Source organism: Leucoraja erinacea, chromosome 2, assembly GCF_028641065.1.
Source record: "Leucoraja erinacea ecotype New England chromosome 2, Leri_hhj_1, whole genome shotgun sequence".
In the NCBI taxonomy this organism is placed as follows: Eukaryota; Metazoa; Chordata; class Chondrichthyes; order Rajiformes; family Rajidae; genus Leucoraja; species Leucoraja erinaceus.
The window spans coordinates 75,609,058-75,629,668 of record NC_073378.1 but is presented as its reverse complement, the minus strand read 5'-3'; the positions used below and the strand labels follow the sequence as shown (position 1 = coordinate 75,629,668).

The 20,611-nt window shown below is 43.2% G+C and overlaps 1 protein-coding gene across 1 annotated transcript in view; it reads left to right on the top strand.

The window, feature by feature from the left end:
• Positions 1–11,973, top strand: part of LOC129711287 (inactive ubiquitin thioesterase OTULINL-like) — a 40,951-nt gene extending 28,978 nt beyond the window's left edge. Inside the window, exons 6-8 of the mRNA XM_055658835.1 lie at positions 2,796–2,921; positions 5,686–5,955; positions 8,481–11,973. Of these exons, the coding sequence (XP_055514810.1) occupies positions 2,796–2,921; positions 5,686–5,955; positions 8,481–8,660 (576 nt within the window). The 3' untranslated portion in view covers positions 8,661–11,973. The remainder of the gene's footprint in view (positions 1–2,795; positions 2,922–5,685; positions 5,956–8,480) is intronic.
• Positions 11,974–20,611: the final 8,638 nt, after the last annotated feature.

The window sequence follows — 20,611 nt, the reverse complement described above, 5'->3', positions numbered from 1 at the left end:
AATTTAAGTAAACTTCAAAAGCAGAGAAGAGCTCAACAATTTGAAAGGTTTGAAATGCGGATTGTTTGAAGTGCATGTTCAATTGGCAATATCTATATTACTAAAAGTCTGTTCTTGACCGGTTTTGGCCATCTGTGCTGCGATTTCCGAGAGAACGCCGCCACCTACGGCCGTCATTTTTGGCCACCTCGCCGAGGATTTTTCCTGTCGATGAAAAATGACAGAGATATTAATGATTTTACAAAATTCCCCATTCTCTCTGCTACCCCTGCTGGCAGCAGGGGGGAGGGGCTATAAAACCAGGAAGTGGTGTGCCTCAATCAGTGTGTGCAAGCTGGAGGAAGGCAGAGGGTCACGTTTCTCTGAGCTGTGAATAACACTGAACACATGTCTACTCAAATGTAAGTGTCCTTAGCGGTTTTAAAACGCTTGCAGAATGTGCCTATTGGTTCTAAAATGTTTGCAAAAAGTGTTTATTGGTTCTAAAATGTTTGCAAAAGGTGTCTTTTGGTTCTACAATGCTTGCAGAATGTGTCTTTTTTGGTTCTAAAATGTTTTTTAGGTTCTCCCCCCCATTCCTCTCTCGCCCCCCCCCCTCCCTCCCCCCCCTCCTATCCCCCCCCCCCCCCCCCCCCCCCTCCCCCCCCCCTCTCCTCCCTCCCCTCCTCTCCTCCTCCCCCTCCCCTCCCTCCCCCTCTCCTCCTCCCCCTCTCCCCTCCCCCTCTCCTCTCTCCCTCCCCCCTCTCTCTTCTCTCCTCTCCTCTTCTCTCCTCTTCCCCCCTCTCCTCTTCCCCCCTCTCCCCTTCCCCTTCTCCTCTTCCCCCTCTCCTCTTCCCCCCTCTCCTCTTCCCCCCCCTCTCCTTCCTCCCCTCTCCTCTTCCCCCCCTCTCCTCTTTCCCCCCTCTCCTCTTCCCCCCTCTCCTCTCCCACCCCCCGTTTCCTCTTCCCCCTCTCCTCCTTCTCCCGCCCTCTCCCCCCTCCCCCCTCCCCCTCTCTCCCCTCCTCCTCCCCTCCCTCCCCTCCCCCTCCCCTAAACCCCCCTCCCCTCCACACCCCCTACCCTCTTCCCTCCACACCCCTCTCTCCCTCCCCCACCTCCACCCCCTCTCAGCACCCCCCTCTCTCTCCCCCTCACTCTCACCCTCTATCTCTCCTCCCCTCCTCCCCCACCTTTCCCCCCTCACCCACCCACCCTTCATCCTCCTCTCCACCCCCCCCTATCCCTCTTGCCCCTCTCTCTGTGTGTGTCTCTCTCTCTGTCTCTGCCCCTTCTCTCTCTGCCCTCACTCTCTACCCCCCCCCCCCCCGCCCCCCCCCCCCCCCCGGCCTCTCTAGATGTGACTGCAAGTTGGGGACTATGCATCAGTAGATAAGGTGGTTGTGGGGTAAAAGGCGCAAATTAATAATATTAATATAATATCAAAGGGGTAATTAGCGTGAGTGCGGGGGGGGGGGGGATAGTTAGTGTGTGTGACTCTGCGTGCCCCCTTCGACCGCGCGTTGGGGGAACAGACCCACTTGGGTCTAGTATTTAACATAGACAGCAGCAAGAGAGGTAACAAAAACAAATACAAACTTAAATTCAAACTTACCCAAAAGTGCAATTCATGCTGTTAGACACCCCTGCCCCCACCTCAAGTTCAAGTTCAAGAGAGCTTATTGTCCTGTGTCCCTGATAGGATAATGAAATTCTTGCTTTGCTTCAGCACACTAGAATATAGTAGGGATGAATACAGAACAGATCATTATGTCCATATACCATTATATAAATATATACACACATGAATAAATAAACTGATAAAGTGCAAATAAACAGATAATGGGCTATTAATGTTCAGTTTTGTCCTAGCCGAGTTTAATAGCCTGATGGCTGTGGGGAAGTAGCTATTCCTGAACCTGGTCGTTGCAGTCTTCAGGCTCCTGTACCTTCTATCTGAAGGTAGCGGGGAGATGAGTGTGTGGCCAGGATGGTGTGGGTTCTTGATGAAGCTGCCAGCCTTTTTGAGGCAGCGACTGCGATAGATCCCCTCGATTGAAGGGAGGTCAGAGCCGATGATGGACTGGGCAGTGTTTACTACTTTTTGTAGTCTTTTCCGCTCCAGGGCGCTCAAGTTGCCGAACCTCCCGCCACTATCCCAAGATAGTGAAGTACATCTATTCACGATGAGGAAATATATTCAGCAGCTTTAATTTATTAATCTTTAAAAATAAGTTTAATTTGAAAAAGGCAGTTTTTCGTGAAGGAATTTTGGGGTTTACGAAGCTACTTTGGTTTGGATAATGACTTCCAACTGATGCTTTTGCAGTCTCTATATTCTTGTCAGAGAATACGTGGATTGCTCTGCAAATAAATGCTGAACTATTCCCTGCTTGAATTGTGATTCATGGATGTTGAAGTATTGAACTGGTTCAACATGTTTTGTCAGACTCTCACAAAAAGTGCCTTTGTTAACATAAGCTATGCAAAATTCAGGTTGGTTAGACATGAAATAATTAACTTTGTGTTCATTATCAAAAGCATTACAATAATGTAAAAATTATTATGAAGATTAACATTTGTATTATGTATTATTTATTAATAATTATGAAGTTCATAGTACTGCATGAAGATCAAGTGCCCACAAACGACATTTCAATTAGATGTTTTTTCATTTGGCTATTAAAGCTCTTTAAACTCAAAAATACAGTGCAATATTTTCATCATCATCCCTGTACTCCATGAACACGTTTGACGTGTAGATTAAATGTAAGAAAAGAGGTGATTTGTAATTGATTTTTTTTTACTTCCTTTTCAGTTACCAGAAAAAATATTCATGCATGGCTGCAACTGGGTGCAGCAATACAACTTTGGTCCTGAGAGATATACTGGGAACAATGTTTTTGGAAAACTTCGCAAGTGTTTGGAACTCTTACAAGTGCAGGTAGTGTATGCGAAGTATAGTATTCGTTCATGAAGGGAAGAAAGGACTTTAGGCATTAATCACTGTTAATTAAGAGTCAAGAGTCAATTTAATTGTCATTTGGACCCCTGGAGGTCCAAACGAAATGCCGTTTCTGCAGCCATACATTACACACAAATAGACCCCAGACACAACATAATTACATTTAACATAAACATCCATCACATAACTGTGATGGAAGGCCAAAAAAACTTATCTCTCCACTGCACTCTCCCCCCCCGATGTCAGAGTCAAAGTCAAAGTCAAAGCCCCCGGCTGGCGATGGCGATTGTCCCGCGGCCATTGAAGCCACGCCGGGTGGTGCGAGGTCGCACACCGGGTCTTGGTGTTGGAGCCCCCGGTGTGCGCTCGCAGAGTCCCGCGGCCGTTCCAGCCGCGCGGGGCAATGGTGTTAGGCCCCGCTCCAGGAGCTCTTCGACCCCGCAACACGGGCGGGAGAATTCGCCGTTGCAGGAGCCCCGAAAAGCAGTCTCCCTCCAGGGAGCCGCGCGGGGTCGTCCGAGCCGTCCGCAGACCCGCAGTAGCAGCCTCCGACTCAGCAGCAGCAGCAGCATCGGCAGCAGCAGCAGCAGCGGCAGCGGCAGCGCTCCTCCACCGCTCCACCCGCTCCGGTCTCGGCCAGCTCCGCGACGGCAACGGTGAATTGCAAATGATCGGAAGTACCTGCTATTTTGTCTTGTCGGGCAGAGCTATGAATAACCAGTTAATTAGATCATAAAAAAACAAGAAAATGCAGATACTGCCTTGCAAAAATTGGCACAAAGTGCTGGAATAACTCAACGGGTCAGGCAGCATCTTTGGAGAACATGATAATCCATGGTTTCCCAGTGATTGCTGCCTGACCCACTTAGTATCTTCCTGCACTTTGTGGTCTGAAGAAGGATCCCGACCTGAAACGTTGCCTATCATTCTCCAGAGATGCTGCCTGTCTGCTGGGTTACTCTCACCCTCTGTATCTTTTTTTAAATTGGATAATGATAGTGTTTAGAAGGAGCTTTATGGATGGGCCAGTTATGCAAAACATACCATCTATGATATAGAAAGATGGAAGATCTATTATCTTCATTAAGGAGACTTACAACTGTTCAATACCTTATTTCATGATAAATTATAGAAAGCAACAGCAGGTTGTAACACATGTGAACTGCATTCTAAATTAAAGAGAAACAGAGTGCTGGAGGAATTCAACAGGTCAGGCAGCATCTGGGGAGGGAAGAGATACTCCTTAGTCTGAGGAAGGGTCCCAACCTGAAACATCACCTGTCCATACCTTCCCCAGATTTGCCTGACCCACTGAGTTCCCTCAGCACTCTGTTTTGCTAAAAATTCCATCATCTGCAGTTCCTTGCATATCTTGTCAATATTAAAGCTCTTTAAACTCAAAAATACAGTGCAATATTGTTTTCTCATTTCCAATTCAAAACACAAATTGCTGGAGAAACTCGACAGAACAAGCAGTATCTGTGAAGGGAGTGAGTAAACAACGTTATAGGTCAGGACCGTTCTTGGGACTGAATGTAGTAAAGGCTATAAGGCTGCAAAAGAGGTGGGGTGCGACAAAGCCAGGCAAGTAAGTGATAGATGGTTACACATGAGGGTGGTTTGATTGTCAGATGGGTAGAGTAAGTGACAAAGCCTACAGATGAGAGGAAGACAGAATGTCAGATCACGAGAGAAAAGGGGTGAAATGTAAAGCTAGAAAGAGGGATATGGGTGGAAAGTGGGTGGGGGAAAGAGGGTGGTAAAAAACAAATTAGTGTCCAGGAATTGGAGATAAATGTAAAAAGGAGCAAGGGTGGATTTTGTGGTGGGGTGAAATTTTGATTAATACATTCACACCTGCTGAATGTAGAGGCCTCTAGCATAAATTTCTCTGCAAATACAATTACAATTTGCAATTATTTTGTAATTAGAAAAACAACCCAAGGAACCTCTCAAAGGCGTATCCAAAAAAGCAGTGTCACAATATATCTCACACTGCACATCGTCTGAAATTGGTGCAACTGAAAACATTCCTACAGAGTTATTTAATCACTTAATGTCCCTGGCTCTTTTACCAAATACACATGAGTTTGTTCCTGTCCTGTAATCATAATCTGTCAGATCAGAATCCATATTCCGCTTTAAAAAAAAATAGGCAGCACAATAACAAATTAAGTGCCACAGTTAAAATGATCTCTCAACCCTGACCTAAACCCAAGTACCTATTATTTTTTTCCATATCTTGCCTTCCTGGCTATTGCCATAAATAATGATAAACATGCTATTGGTCTGTGTGGGGTGGCATGTGATATCCAAATTTTTTTTTTTTCTGAATATACACCCACCCTCCTGAGAACCTGATACGTGCAGTTGTGTGTGGGAAGGAACTGCAGATGCTGGTTTAAATCTAAGTATATACCCCAAAAGCTGGAGTAACTCAGTGGGTAAGGCAGAATCTCTGGACAAAAGGAATGTGACAATTTGGGTTGAGACCCTTCTTCAGACATGTATAGTTATGTCCTGTGAGACTCCAAATCAGATGGCAGGATTCTAATCCCCACCACTGAAATCATACACATTTTGAAATAAGAATTCAGATTAGTTCTTTTGCCATCAGAAAGATTTTTATTTTTGTGCCAATTGTCTGGATGTTTTACTTGCAATTCATCATTTTTTTATGTTTCATCGATCTGAAGCAATTTGTGATGTTTTGATTAATGTAATCCATTCTATTCTATTCTAGTGGATGAACTTTCATGGAATTAAAGATCAGGAGAAAAGAACAGCTATGTGTATAAAATTATTCAGTAAGCAAGAGAATGAATACAAGATGTATGAAGCCATGAAATTTCTGATGTTGTACACGGTGTTTGAACTCCATGAGGGTTTAAAAGATGGAGAAGATGTTCCTGGCTTTTGTGCTATTTTCTTTGCCCGAGATTCCTCGCCAGATCCTTTGAGTTTTATGATGAACCATCTCAACCAGGTTGGTGACACAGGTGGACTGGAGCAGGTAAGGAGTTATACCTAATGATTCCCTTCCAAAACCTTTTTGAAATGAAATAAATGGAAATTCTCATGCTTTGTGTGCATTCCAATAGCACCATCACATGGCCAAGATTATACGCTCAGTAATTGGCAGGCTATACCTTGGAGCCAGTAGTTGGATGTTTTATGATTTAGTGTAAGATCATAAATATTACATATGTATGGGTAATACTGGTACATCCCTTCAATAGAATATCGTACCTCAGTAATTGGGAGGCTATACCTTGGAGCCAGTAGTTGGATGTTTTATGATTTAGTGTAAGATCATAAATATTACATATGTATGGATAATACTGGTACATCCCTTCAATAGAATATCGTCCACATGCTAGCCATGGCAGAATAATAATATAAGAGATACAAAGCCCCTTTAACTTGGCACCGCTCCACAATTATTACTCATGGTATCAACTCGTGCTGCAGTTTGTAATCTCCCCCCCCCCCCCCCACCCGTTCTCAGTGACTCCCTAAGACGCATCTCTTCCTTGATTGTTGACTTATTTGAAGTCTGACTTCAGCAACTGCTGGACTTGATGCTAGATTCTCTATGTTCAGGCAGATTTGCACAACTTTTAAAAATTGAGCCTCTGGTTTGTTCCTGACCACGGGTTCTGTCTGTACTGAGTCTGTACATTCACTTTGTGACCTCATAGGTTTTCTCTCGGTGCTCCTGTTTCCTCCCACATTTCAAAGACTTGCATGTTTGTAGGTTAATTTGCTTTTGTAAATTGCCCCTAGCGTGCAGGATGCAAAACTGTTGCTATGCAAAACATAGAACTAGTGTACGGGCGATCGGCACAGACTCAATGAAGTGCCTGTTTCCTCGCTGTATCTTTACTAAACTTGCTTTCAACTCTCACTCTATTAAGATTCCCTCTGTCAATACCTGCATTGGTCATAGAGTTACAACACAGGAATGGCTGATCTGAACCATGGCAACCATTGTGCCCATCTTTGCTAATCCAATTTTCCAGCATCGGGATCGTATCCTCTATGTTTTGCCTACTTAGATATTTGCGTATGTGACTCTTAAATGTACTAATTGTATTAGATTCTACCACCTCTGCCACACCATTCCCGAAATCAACCACTCTGTGTGTAACAAAAATACGTACCTTTTCGATGTCCAACCTCAGCTTTAAACTATGCCCTCTAGTTTTTGATATCCCTACCATGGAGAAAACAAATGCCTCTCACCTTATATACTTCTATCAAGTTACCTCTTCAGCCTGCTTTACTGCAGGGAAAACAAGCCCAGCAAGCCAATATCTTTCCCCTCACTCTGTACCATTTCACTCATATCCCTCCCACTGCCTATATTTTGCTCTTCCTCTTCTCTCATCTGACATTCTTGCGTCTCCTTTTCACTTCTAGCCTGTAATCTACTCCACTTACCTGCCAACCATCCCACCCCATTTTACCTGTCTTTTCCAGCCTTCTCCTACCTACTCCATCAGTCTGAAGGGTGCCAATCTGAAAGGTAGTCTGGCCATTCCCTCCATAGATGCTGCCTGACTCTGAGTTCCTCCAGTAATTTTTTTGTTTTGTTTCGCTCATGTCCTTCAGGGAAGAAATCGTCTTTATCTGACTACTTTTATTTAGATGCAATTAATGGGCAATAAATGGCAGCTTTGTCAGTGATGTTTCTGAATTAATATATAAAATGTTATGCATCCAGAATTATTGTGTTTGCTGAACCAGCTTTTTAAGTCACTAGTTCATAGATGTGAATTAGTATCTCCAGATAATGTTTTACCTATGGATCCAATTATGGCAATTGAGACCATTCTAACATTGCTTTCTCTGTACAAAACTTTGGTGAGACTGCATTGGAAGAATTGTGTGTCGTTCTGGTTGCCCCATTATGGAAGGATGTGGAAACTTTGGAGAGAGTACAAATGAGGTTTACCAGGATGCTGTCTGGATTAGAGTCTATTAGGTGTAAGGAGAGTTTGCACAAACTTGAATTGTTTTCTCTGGAGCATTGGAGGTTGAGGAGAGACCTGTAGAAGTTTATAAAATTATGAAGGGAATGGAAGGATATAGATCAGGTGCAGGCAAATGGGGTTGGTTTACTTTGACAATAGTTTGGCACAGACACTGGGCTGAAGGGCACTGCTCCTGTTATGTACCATTCTCTGTTCTTTGCTATAATTTGGATTTATATTTTTGAGTAGAATGCCAAGATTAATTCTACTCATCACCACACTTCTCCCATGCCTACTTTTCCATTTCCTTTTGTCAGTTTCAAAGTGCTCAGTATTTTTGTGGTAGCCTATCAGTTCATGTGTGCTCTGACTCTAAAGTTTGATGACAATGGCAAGGAATAGATGAAGGTTGGAAAGAACACGACAAATAGACAGTGCTTTGAGGTGAGAAAAATTCCAGGACAAAATGGTGACATTTCATCTGTTTATATTTTATTTATCTTGAGACAAAAACACATTTGACAGTTGAAATTATTGTTTCCCTCTATTTATTTATTTCTAGATTGAAATGTTTCTCCTTGGATGCACATTTCAATTGAAGATCAGAACTTTCAGACTCTACAAACATGGTTCTGAAGAATATGTGACGTGCTATCCTCAGGACTGCCAGAGGGAATGGCATGAAATTCTTATTCTGACTGAAGACGACAGGCATTATAATATCCCCATTACCTGCGAATGATTACATTATCAAGACTCTGTGGAGGCATTGACTGAATTTAAAATGATATGGGTTTATATTGACTTAACATGTTTGTGCTGATTGTTATGTGCAAACTTTGTAGCAACAAAATCCTTTACTTTCATTGAAAATCTATTGATCATATAATTTGATATTTCCAACATGTTGCAAGCCTAAACTTTTCCTGAAGATGCACATTTTGGTTTAAACGAGAAACATTTACATTAGGAAACAAAAAGTAAAACCCACAAAATAATATTATATAAATAATTAATTGATCGATGTTTCTTTTCTTTCTCTTTTTTTTGGTATCTGTAACCATTCGTCCACTCCATTCCTACGCAGCACTGCATTTTAAATATATCAATGTACCCAATGTGCCAGTTTTACTGAATTAATTTATAGTTAGTCAACAAGGAATGTTATTTTTGAAGGAGTAAACGGATGTAGAGAGAGGGCACATGTGAAAGAGGAACAAATTCTGGGATACACGTTATCTCTTACTCTATAGTTTCTGATCACCCAAAAAATAATCTGTTCATTGCTCCTAAAGGCAGACTCAAGCACTCACAGGTTCTTCTTCTTCTTCTATGTCGTTTTTTTTGGCGGTTGGCAAACAACTTTTTAGTGCATTACCGCCACCAACTGGTATGGAGTGTGGATCAAATAACATTATAACTTATATACTAATAACCTATATCTTTCTGAACAAATTGGTTACCCTGAGAAAAAGCAAAAGGATTTGATAGCACATATGAATTCTTTTGTAAAATATCTATTAAATCAAATTGCACTTTTTCTTTTCTGAATCGTTCACTCATTTGTCTTTTCTTCCTCATACCTCTCACAATGTATAATGACATGCTCTATTGTCTCTTCTTGCCCACAGTATTCACATCTGCCTGTATTATGCTTGCCTATTATAAAAAGTGTACTGTTCAGACCAGTGTGTCCAAATCTGATTCTTGAAATTACTGTCTCCTCTTTTCTGTTTTTTCCGGCACATCTCATTTCTCCCACTTTCCTCTGGACTCTGTAGAACCACTGTCCTTTCCGCTCATCCTCCCATTGCTTTTGCCATCTTTCCTTCAGTCTTTGCTTAATAATGTCTTTGATTTCAGTTTGACCTATGTTAATACTTAAATCAATCTTACTTCTTTTTGTTACCTCTTTTGCTACCTTATCTGCCATTTCGTTTCCTCTAATGCCAATGTGTGCTGGTACCCATAAAAATATGACGGTAATTGAGTGATGAATGGTGTCCTTTGTTGTATATGAGAAAGAGCATAAAAATGTGGAAGTCTTGCTGATATTGGCCTAGGTCCTGGTGAGATCCCAAGAAGAGAATATTGTTTAATTGTAGTCTCTGTTCCTGAAGTAGAATTGATCTGTTTCAAAGTTTGTATGACATTGATACACTAAATTGATTCCTGGGAAATGTGCTTCTCCTTAGAGGAGACAATGATTGAGACGGACCAGTTCTCACGGGAGTTTGAGAATCAACACCTTCTCCATTGATAGTGGAGAAGATAAGGATTGTTTGCTTCAGCTGCAGAGTGTAGTATTAGGAAAACATGTTACATATAGAGCACCAAGACATGAAAAAATATGTTCTTGTTGATTGTTCTAACTGTTTGGAATTCTCTGCCTCGGAGAGTTATGTATATGCTTTGTGAGTCAATGCGAAGCTGAAATGTATATATTTTTGAACACCAATGTGTTAAGAGGCTGTGGGGATGGAGTAACAAGTTGACTCGAGGGATGAGGGCAAATATAATCTTATTAGATGATGAATGAGGTTCCAGATGATGGATGCCCTCCTCCTGCTCCTTGTGTCAGGACACAAGAAGAACTTGTGTTGTGTCCAAAAAGTGCTATGGTCATGCATTGGATGTTCTAAGTTTAGCAAATCTTCAATTGATGGACTTCCCGTAATGCAGCACTAATAATCAGTCCAGATTATTAACGGAATCTCTCATGGGAATGTGTGTGAGGGAATGAGATAAAGGCTGATGCTTTTGTTGAAGTGAGACACTTCAAAATTATTTTATTGGCTGTAAATTGCCGCCTTATAAAATTCAGAGATTGTAATAAGTGACAGCTTTTCCCTTTTTCTCTATTATGCTAATGGTTGATGCATTTGGGATTATGTTTATCTCTTCAGCCTGTCCTCCCTGGCAGCATCCAATGAGTCTAACCAGTTTATTTAACATTATATATTAGCTTGGATTTTTGCATGCTACTATAGTACCATAGCAGGTGTCGTGATTAATATCGGTGCAATACTCAACTGTAACCAGACTTCTTTGGATTGTATTAGCAATGGGTAAATCTTGATGATTTATGTTTGGTTTACAGATGCACATTTTAGTCGGAGATTAAAATGCTTTATACAATATATGAAAAATATAGGTAAAAGTAGTCGTTGGACGCTTTCAGTAATTTACAAATTATGAATAAAAGGGCAGCTTTCACTTGCTTCAAAATAATTAGATGCCTCATGATAAAACAGTTATTTTCTATTGTCTCCTATGTCTGATGGTGAAGAAATGTACTTTTTTCATTCCCTTGGTTACAAAAATCTGTACAACTGGCAAGCATAAAATAAGCATTTAATTGTTTTATTTTGCCTTATTTTTTAATAAATTGGGAAAGGTTATACAGTCCATGATCAGTAATTTTAATTATTTTTGTGCTGCAGAATATAAAAATATGTAATGTTTGGAATAAAGGATTCCATAATGTCCTTATGGTGTCTTTAAAATCCTTAAAATATACTGAGATGTTTGTACATATTCTGTGGCATTAACTACTGACAAAGCCAGGTCTTATAAACAGGGTGTATAACATTCCAGTGGTAATAAGATAATACCGTACTCGAGCTCAGTTACTCATTTAAAAGCCTTCTGTGTCTGTCAAAGATAACAAACCGGTTGTAAAACAAACCATTTAGAGTAAAAATAAAACTAACCTTTTTGCTGTGGTAAATATTAAGATAAAAGCATTTGAGAAAAGGGCAATCAGTATCTCGTACACAATTTTCTATGTATAGTAGATAATCAAATCAATTTGATTTTAAATGTGTGCATTTATTCTGGCAACAAATGTATTATAAACTCTACTTGTTGTCATTTATCATGACTTGTGTCATTCAGCTAGGGGTGCTAATACAGAGCCAAATTATGTCATTGTTTTATAAATATGGATTTAAAATTGTGTTCAGTTTTTATATAGAGAGTATAAATCATATTTTTGAAATTAACATTAAATTTGAAATTAAATTGGTTTTGAGCAATAAAGTATTTTGTTTAAATCATCCATTGTTTTGATTCATAGAATCATGGTAAATACAGCAGAGAAACAGGGCTCTTTCAACTTAACTCGTCCAACCAACACACATTAATCCCATTTGCCTGCATTATGCCTCTATCGCTCTACGCCTTAAGTCCTGATCCAAATGCCTTTTAAAGAATATAATTGTACCTGCTTCTGCCACTTCTGGCCATTTGTTCCAGATGACAATCACTCTCTGTGTGAAAACCTTACTCCACAGATCTCCTTTAAATTTCTTCTGTCCATATTAAACCTGCGTCCTCAAGTTCTTCACAAAAAAGCTGGAGAAACTCAGCAGGTGCAGCAGATGGAGTGAAGGAAAAAGGCAACGTTTTGGGTCGAAACCCTTCTTCAGAACCCTTCCTCAAGTTCTTGCCTCCCCTGCCCTAGGGATAAATAAAATTTGGAACACCCATCGATCTATGCCTTTAATGACATTATAAATCTAAGGTTTATAAAATAATTTTACAGGGAGAACAATTTCAGTTTATTCAATCTCTCCTTTTAACTGCAGCTCTCCTTTCCAGGCAGCATCCTGTTGAAACTCTTCTGCACTCTCTCGATTGCTACCACACTGTTCCTGAAGTGTGGGAACCAGAATTGTACACAATGTTTTTTACTACTACAACATAACTACTCTTGCACTCAATGTAATAACAAGGAACAGCAGATGTTGATTTATACCAAAAAAAGTGGCAAAATGCTGGAGTAACTCAGCGGGTCAGGCATCATCTTGAGAGAACACGGATAGGCAATCTTTTGGGTCGGACCCTTCTTCAGACCTTGAAGAAACATCTCAACCCAAAATGCCAACATTTGCTATCTTTCATACTCAAAGCCTTGGGTTATGAAGTTATATCAGTACCTGGTGCCATCGCAACAACCTGGAGCTCAATGGTCTTAAGACAGTGGAATTGATTGTCGACTTTAGGAGAGCTCCACTTCCCCTCACCCCACCCACCATCAACAACACCACAGTCACATCTGTGGAGTCTTTTAAATTCCTGGGAACCATCATCTCCAAGGACCTTAAATGGAGGGCCACCATCGACTCCAGTCAAAAAGGCACAACAGAGGATATACTTCCTGCGGCATCTGAGGAAGCACAATCTGCCACAGGCAACAATGGTCCAATTCTATACGGCCACCGTAGAATCTGTCCTCACCTTCGCCATCATGGTCTGGTTTGGCACAGCCACAAAGCACGACATCCAGAGGCTGCAGCGAATCGTCCGATCAGCTGAGAAGGTTATTGGCTGCAACCTTCCCTCCATTGATGAAGTGAACACTGCAAGGGCCAGGAAGCGAGCGGGTAAGATCATCTCTGACCCCTCTCACCCTGGTCACAAACTATTTGAAACACTATTTGAAAAGGTGACTCCAGATTGTCAAAGCTGCCACAGCCAGACATAAAAACTGCTTTTTTTCCACGAGTAGTAGCTCTACTCAACAACCAAAAATCTGTAGCCTCCTTTTGCTTTGGTGTTTTATTTAATTCACATGTTTAATCACAATGTTTTATTATTAATGTTTTATGTGTCATTCCTAACTGTCACTATATGTCATGTTGTCACTTGCGGATGGAGCACCAAGGCAAATTCCTTGTGTGTGAATACTTGGCCAATAAATGTATTCATTCATTCATACTGCCTTCTTTACCCTATTCAACTCCGTGAATAGTGGTGAATCTCTGGAACTCTCTGCCACAGAGGGTAGTTGAGGCCAGTTCATTGGCTATATTTAAGAGGGAGTTAGATGTGGCTAAGGGGATCAGAGGGTATGGAGAGAAGGCAGGTGTACGGGATACCGAGTGGGATGTTCAGCCATGATCATATTGAATGGCGGTGCAGGCTCGAAGGGCCGAATGGCCTACTCCTGCACCTAATTTCTAATTTTCTATGTTGGCACTTTCAGGGAACTGTGGACTTGCACTCAAGGTTCCTATGTCCATAACATCCTAAGGTCCCTGCCACTTACTCTATATGTCCCACAAGAATGTGACTTGTTAAAGTGAGTCACTTCACACTGGTTTGGATTAAATTCCATCTGCCATTTTCAGAACCCAATTTTTAACTGATCAATGTCCCATTGCATCATTAGATAACCTACTGTGCTATGTAAAACTCCACCAATGTTCATGTTATCCGTGAACTGACCACCACCTACCTTCTCTTCCAAGTTAATTATATATACCTGCAAACAATAATGGCAAAGTCAAAGTGAGTTTGTTGTCATATTTGTATGTAAGGTGAGATACCAGCACAATGAAAATCTTGCTTGCAGCAATATCACAGACACACAAACACATAAAACACTTTTTCATAAATAATACATTGACAAATTACTTGCATAATTTGGAATGAAAAATACTATGTTGGTATGTGTTCGTTTGAGAACCTGATGGCTGTGGGGAAAGTAGCTGTTCATGAACCTGGTGGTGTGGCTTTTGTACTTCTTGCCCAATGGTTGCAGTGAAAAGAGGGCGAGGACTGGGTGGGGATGGTGGGGATCCGGAATGACAGATGCTGCATTCCTGAGACAACCAGTCAGGATATTTTCTACAGAGCATCTGCAGAAGTTTGTTGTGTTGAGGTCTGTGTGACATGCCATATCTCTCTGAAATTCCAAGAAAGTAGAGGTGCTTGCATGCTGCCTTCATGGTCACATCTACATGCTGAGGTCAGGACAAGTCAGCCAAGATGTTGATGAGCAGGAATTTGAAGCAACGAATTCACTCCACCACTAACCTGCCAGGCCCTCCAATGAAAGCTGGTGTGTGATTCACAACTTTCGCTTTCAATGTAAATGAATAGTTCCTTGATTTAGGTGATGCTGAGTGAGAAGTTATTGTTGCAGCACCACTCAACCAGGTGTTCTACATCGCTTCTGTATGCTGACCCACCCACCCACCCATAACTTGACAACAACAATGGTGTCATTGGTAAATTTGTAGATAGCATTGGAGCTATCCTTATCTATACAGTCATGGTGTAAACACTAAAGAGCAGGGGGCTTTGCACACAGCCATGAGATAGACCAGTGTCAATGGTCATTGAGCAGGAAATGTTACCAATCTACTGGTAAGGAAGTCCAGGATCATGCCGATTAAGAGGTTTTTATGTAGGCTCATGGATAAAGTGGCACAGTGGCGCAGCGGTAGAGGTGCTGCCTCACAGTGCCTGAGACCTGGGTTGGATCCTGACTACAGGTGCCGTCTGTACGGAGTTAGCACGTTCTCTGTGACCACGTGGTTTTTCTGCGGGTGCCCCGGTTTCCTCCCACATTTCAAAGACGTGTGTGGTTGTTGGTTAATTAGCTTCTAAAAATTGTCCCTAGTGTGTAGGGTAGAACTAATGTACGGATGACCGTTGGTCAGCAGGGTCTCAGTGGGCTGAAGGGCCTGTTTCCATGCTGTATCTCTAAATTAAACTAATATGCAGGGAATGGTGGGAGGTAGATCACAAGCAGGCAAAGGCGATTAGTTTAACCTGGCATCATCTTCGGCACAGATTAAGGGCCTGTTCCTCCAAGGCGACTTTATTGGCGAGTTTAGGAGACTCTGCGCTTGCCACAAGCTCGCAGCATGGTCGACACATGGTCGTAGGTGGTCTCTGGTAAGTCTCCTTCATGGTCAAGAGGAGTTCCCGCATAGTAGTTACTACTCGCGGCCTGAACGTTTTTTTCTGCGACGATAAAATGATTGGCATGGAGAAAATCGATATTTTTGAAGTCGTAGTGCAGTGGTAGTGGGGTCGCCATGTCATTGTAGGTAGTCGAGGTAGCTGTAGGTAATCTCCTTTGCTCATCGGGCATTTTAATTGGCTAATTGGGGGGAAAAAAACGTAAGCATGAGTTTTCAGAACCAAGGAAAACCAACCGGTAATGTTAAATGCCCACTAACCTTCACAGCTGTGTATCTCTGGCTTATTAAAATTGTCTAGATTCCTACAAGTGTCTCCACTCCTTCTCCCCCCCCCCACTTTTCTCCTCCCCCCTGCTCTTTTAAAGGACCAACCGTACACTGTGCTAGTCTTTAACCTTCCTGTTCATCGTGGGTATGGCCTTGGATTAGCACCGTGTACATTTCAGGCAGCGCTCCCCCGCTTTCCGTGTGTGTGTGTGTAGCGCATGTGGGACAGGCCCTTTTGCCCAAAGGGCTTAGTCCTGTGCTGCACTGAACTGCCTTTAACATCAATGCTGCTTGAGTATAGTTGTAGTTGTCCCCTCTAACCATAGTTGGATATACATTTTGAAATCACTGATATGGAAAAGATTTTATGGTGATTTCTATAAAGTCAATGCCAGATCACTGATACTGCATTGAATGCAGCTGTGAAGAGTGCAACAGCACATCCTGTGGATACTAACAACCACTGAATTTCTGCATTTACTGAGCAACTGCACAATTCTAGACGTTGCTGTTCATTTCTACAATAATGGAAGCAAGCAGGGAAGGATTTTATTGCTGATTTTACACTCACAAATTCCCACCTGTCACAACATCTTAATATCAATTTGTATCCTTAGAAAGTGAATCACAATTCAACAATGTTCCAAAGCTGTTTGGGAGACTTAAACCACAATTAATTACCCCAAACAAGTTATTTTTTAAATGAAATTAATTCTTAACTTATCAAGGGAGCATTTGGAGATTTACTATCCCCATCCACATGGTTTTCGATGGCCGAGATTGGTTCACTTCATTCATCTTAACTCAGCACTTTAAATGGTACCAACATTTACGCACATAATCACCTTTGAGAGGACCTGCTACTATTAGCGTCTTGCCACAGTAATCAATGGGGAAGTTAGACAAATTAAAAATGTTGCTCCTTAACACCAACGATCATTGCCGAGAGCATACAGAATGAGGGGGTGGGGATGGGTGGGAAGTGTATATCAGCGTGAATAGGCAAGTACTAGAAATAGGAGATATGGGTAGTACGGGTTTCATGTATTCATAACCTGTATTGGTATTGTGGATGATGCAGAAAATAGAAAGTTATGAGGACTCAAAGTGCATACAAAGGAACATAGGTTACAGCGTGGGAAAAGATAAGGTTGTGGCGCCATCTGGTGGTTAGACCTGTGCTACGCAGCTAGCTCCGGTGCTCACTACATTATTCAACCTCTCCCTGGACAAGTCCGTCGTCCCTGCCTGCTTCAAAAAATCCATCATTGTACCGGTACCAAAAAACACCTCCCCAGCCTGTCTGAATGACTACCGTCCGGTGGCCCTTAGCTCGGTAGTCATGAAAAGCTTTGAGAGGCTGGTGAAGAAACACATCAGGCGCCTTCCCCCCTCGGAACATGGACCCGTTGCAGTTCGCATACCATCCGAACAGATCCACGGACGATGCGGTCTCCCAGGTCTTGCACACCGCTCTCTCCCATCTGGAAAGCCAGAAGAGGGGCTACGTGAGGATGCCGTTCATAGACTACAGTTCAGCCTTCAACATGATAGTCCCCACCAGACTGGCCGGGAAGCTAATGGAATTAGGGCTCAACACCCCCCTGTGTGCCTGGGTCCTGGACTTTCTCACCGCCAGCCCCCAGGTAGTCAAGATGGGAGGGAATATATCGAAGTCCCTCACCCTGAGCACAGGATCGCCCCAGGGTTGCGTCCTCAGCCCCCTATTGTACTCCCTGTACACACATGACTGTGTGGCTAGGTTCAGCTCCAACTCATTAATTAATTTTGCTGATGACACTGTGGTGGTGGGCCTGATCTCAGACAACGACGAGAAGGCCTACCGGGAGGAGGTGGCTGGTCTAGCACTCTGGTGCCAGGATAACAGCCTCCTCTTGAACATCAAAAAAAAAGGAGCTGATCATGGACTTTAGGAGGGCACATCATCCGAGGACGTACACTCCATTGAGGATAAATGGGGATCCTGTGGATAGGGTGAACTGCTTTAAATATCTGGGAGTCCACATCTCCGAGGATATGACATGGGCATCACACGCCTCAGCACTCGTGAGTAAGGCAAGGCAGCGCCTTTACCACCTCAGGCAATTGAGGAAATTCGGAGTGTCAGGGATCAAGGACAAGAAGGCTCTGCAGAGAGTAGTGTGTTCGGCCGAACGCACTATGGGAACCTCACTTGCCCCCCTGCAGGAACTATACAACAGGAGGTGCAACTCCAGAGCCAACAATATCATGAGAGACCCCTTCCACCCCTGCAACGGACTGTTCCAGCTGTTATGGACAGGCAAACGCCTCCGTTGCCATGCGGTGAGAAGGGAGAGGTTGAGAAGGAGTTTCTTCCCATAGGCCATTCGGACTGTAAACGCCTATCTCACCAGGGACTAACTACTGAACGTTTTTCCTTCCATTATTTATTATGTAAAAGAATATGTGTGTTATTATTGTGTTTATAGTTTGTTTGGTTGTTTGTCTTTTGCACAAAAGTCCGGGAGCATTGCCACTTTCATTTCACTGCAGATCTCGTATGTGTATGTGACAAATAAACTTGACTTGATAGATTAAACCCTCGTTAGTAGAACTGGAACTGTGTTTGTGTTTGTGTTGGTGACTGTGTTTGGCGGGAAGATGACGTCATGAGTCATGGGTGTGCCCAACTGGAACTGCAAGGACTCGGTTAGTGCTCACTCTCAGCGCACAAGTGTCTGACTATATCTGCCAATGAAGATCACTTTGTTCTCAAACCTGTCTCTCACTATATTGGTGGCCCGAACGATCCAAAACGGTTCTTTTGGATTCTCACGATGCACGCAGCCGACAACCTACCTCAGCAACCCGAAGCAGCCGACATCCCGGCTCAACAGAATGCTGTTTCTCTCAGGCTGCCCGTGTTCTGGACATTGCAGTCACAGATGTGGTTCCAGCAGACTGAGGCCCAGTTCCATGTTCGATGCATTACGGCCGATGACACAAAGTATTATTATGTGGTCAGCGCACTGGATCAGGACACAGCCAGTCACCCTGCACATTTCCTGCGCCAGCCAGCAGCTGCCGACAAGTACGAGGGCCTCAAGGAGCTCCTCCTGCGTACCTTTGGCCTCAGCCACCGCGAACTGGCGGCGAGGCTCATGCACATGGAGGGTATCGGTGATCACAAGCCGTCCGTGTTAATGAGCGAGATGCTCACTTTGATGGATGGTCATCAGCCCTGTCTTTTTTTTGAGCACACTTTCCTGAAGCAGATGCCCAAGGACATCTGACTACTTGCGGGTGTGAACTTCAACGATCCCATGCAGCTGGCTGAACAGGCTGACGATCTGTCGCAGGCCAAACAGCTGGTATCGATAGGGTGTTGGTGGGGCCTCGACGGGCCCAGCGGCCAGTTCCTGCATTCACGCTGTGAAGCCGGGCCTGAGCAACGCCGGTAAGGAGTCGCGGTGCATCTATCATCAGCGCTGGGGTTCGGAGGCCCATCGATGCCGCCCACCCTGCATGTTTCTGGGAAACGCCTCGGCCAGCCGCCAGTAGTGGCTGCTGCGGTCGGACTGAAACATCGCCTCTACGCCAGGGACCATCATTCATGGCGATGCTTCCTCGTCGACACGGGCGCAGAGGTCAGCGTTTTGCCCTCCGTCGGGACTCGACACTCGTTCTGGTAAACGGGGACCTTTCCTGACCACGGTTAATGCAGCTCCATCCGGACTATGGAGTTTGCACGGTCCCTCTCATCTTCGGCTCCTGCCATTTACCGTTGCTAATGTCCCCCAACCGTCGCTGGGCGCCGATTTCCACCGGGCTCAATCTCTGCTGGTTGATGTGAGAGGGCAGCCTGTTCGTTTTCTATTCGTCTGCCTGTTCATTTTCGTTACTCAGGTTCTGGTGGGGTCATGTAGCGCCATCTGGTGGTTAGGCCAGTGATAGATCGAACCCTCGTTAGTAGAACTGGATCAGGCACGTGACTGCGTTTGGCGGGTAAATGACATCATGAGTCACGGGTATGTCCAACTGCAGAGACTCAGTTAGTGTTCACTCTCAGCGTGCGAGTGTCTGACTCTGTATCTGCCAATGAAGATCACTTTGTTCTCAAACATGTTTCTCACTATATGGTTATCCATTGGAAATAAGAATTAAACTGAAAATTATTATTTAAACATCATAAGTGGTTCAAATGGATTGGGGGTCGCCAAAGAAAAACATACAGCTGATTAGGAAGGCTGATGGATTGTTAGCTTTAATTGCAAGTCATATGGATATTTTCATGCAACTTTCATGCCACTTGTGGCTCTGACCGTTGAAGAAATATGTTTTGGATACCACCTGGTATGAAATCTATTATCTTTAGTCCTACAGCCACATAATGGCTACAATGTTGATACATTTATTTTGTGCTTTCAATCCATTCAGTTATTGAATAGATTGCAAGAGAGTGTTATCCATCTCCTTAGCAAATACATTTTTGCCAGGCAGGCTGGGGAAATTCAGTGTTTTTTTCAAGCTTAGTTCCTTCGTAAAGGCATTGTGCTATGTGGGTTGTCCCCCAAGACAAATACTAACAAATATCAACAGCTGCTGGGAAATTATGTGCCATGAAAGAAACACACAGGTGTGCCTGAGATTCCCCAGTGCTCTTCTTAAAGCATCTCTGGAGAGAAGGAATGGGTGACGTTTCGGGTCGTGACCAGACATTTAGATA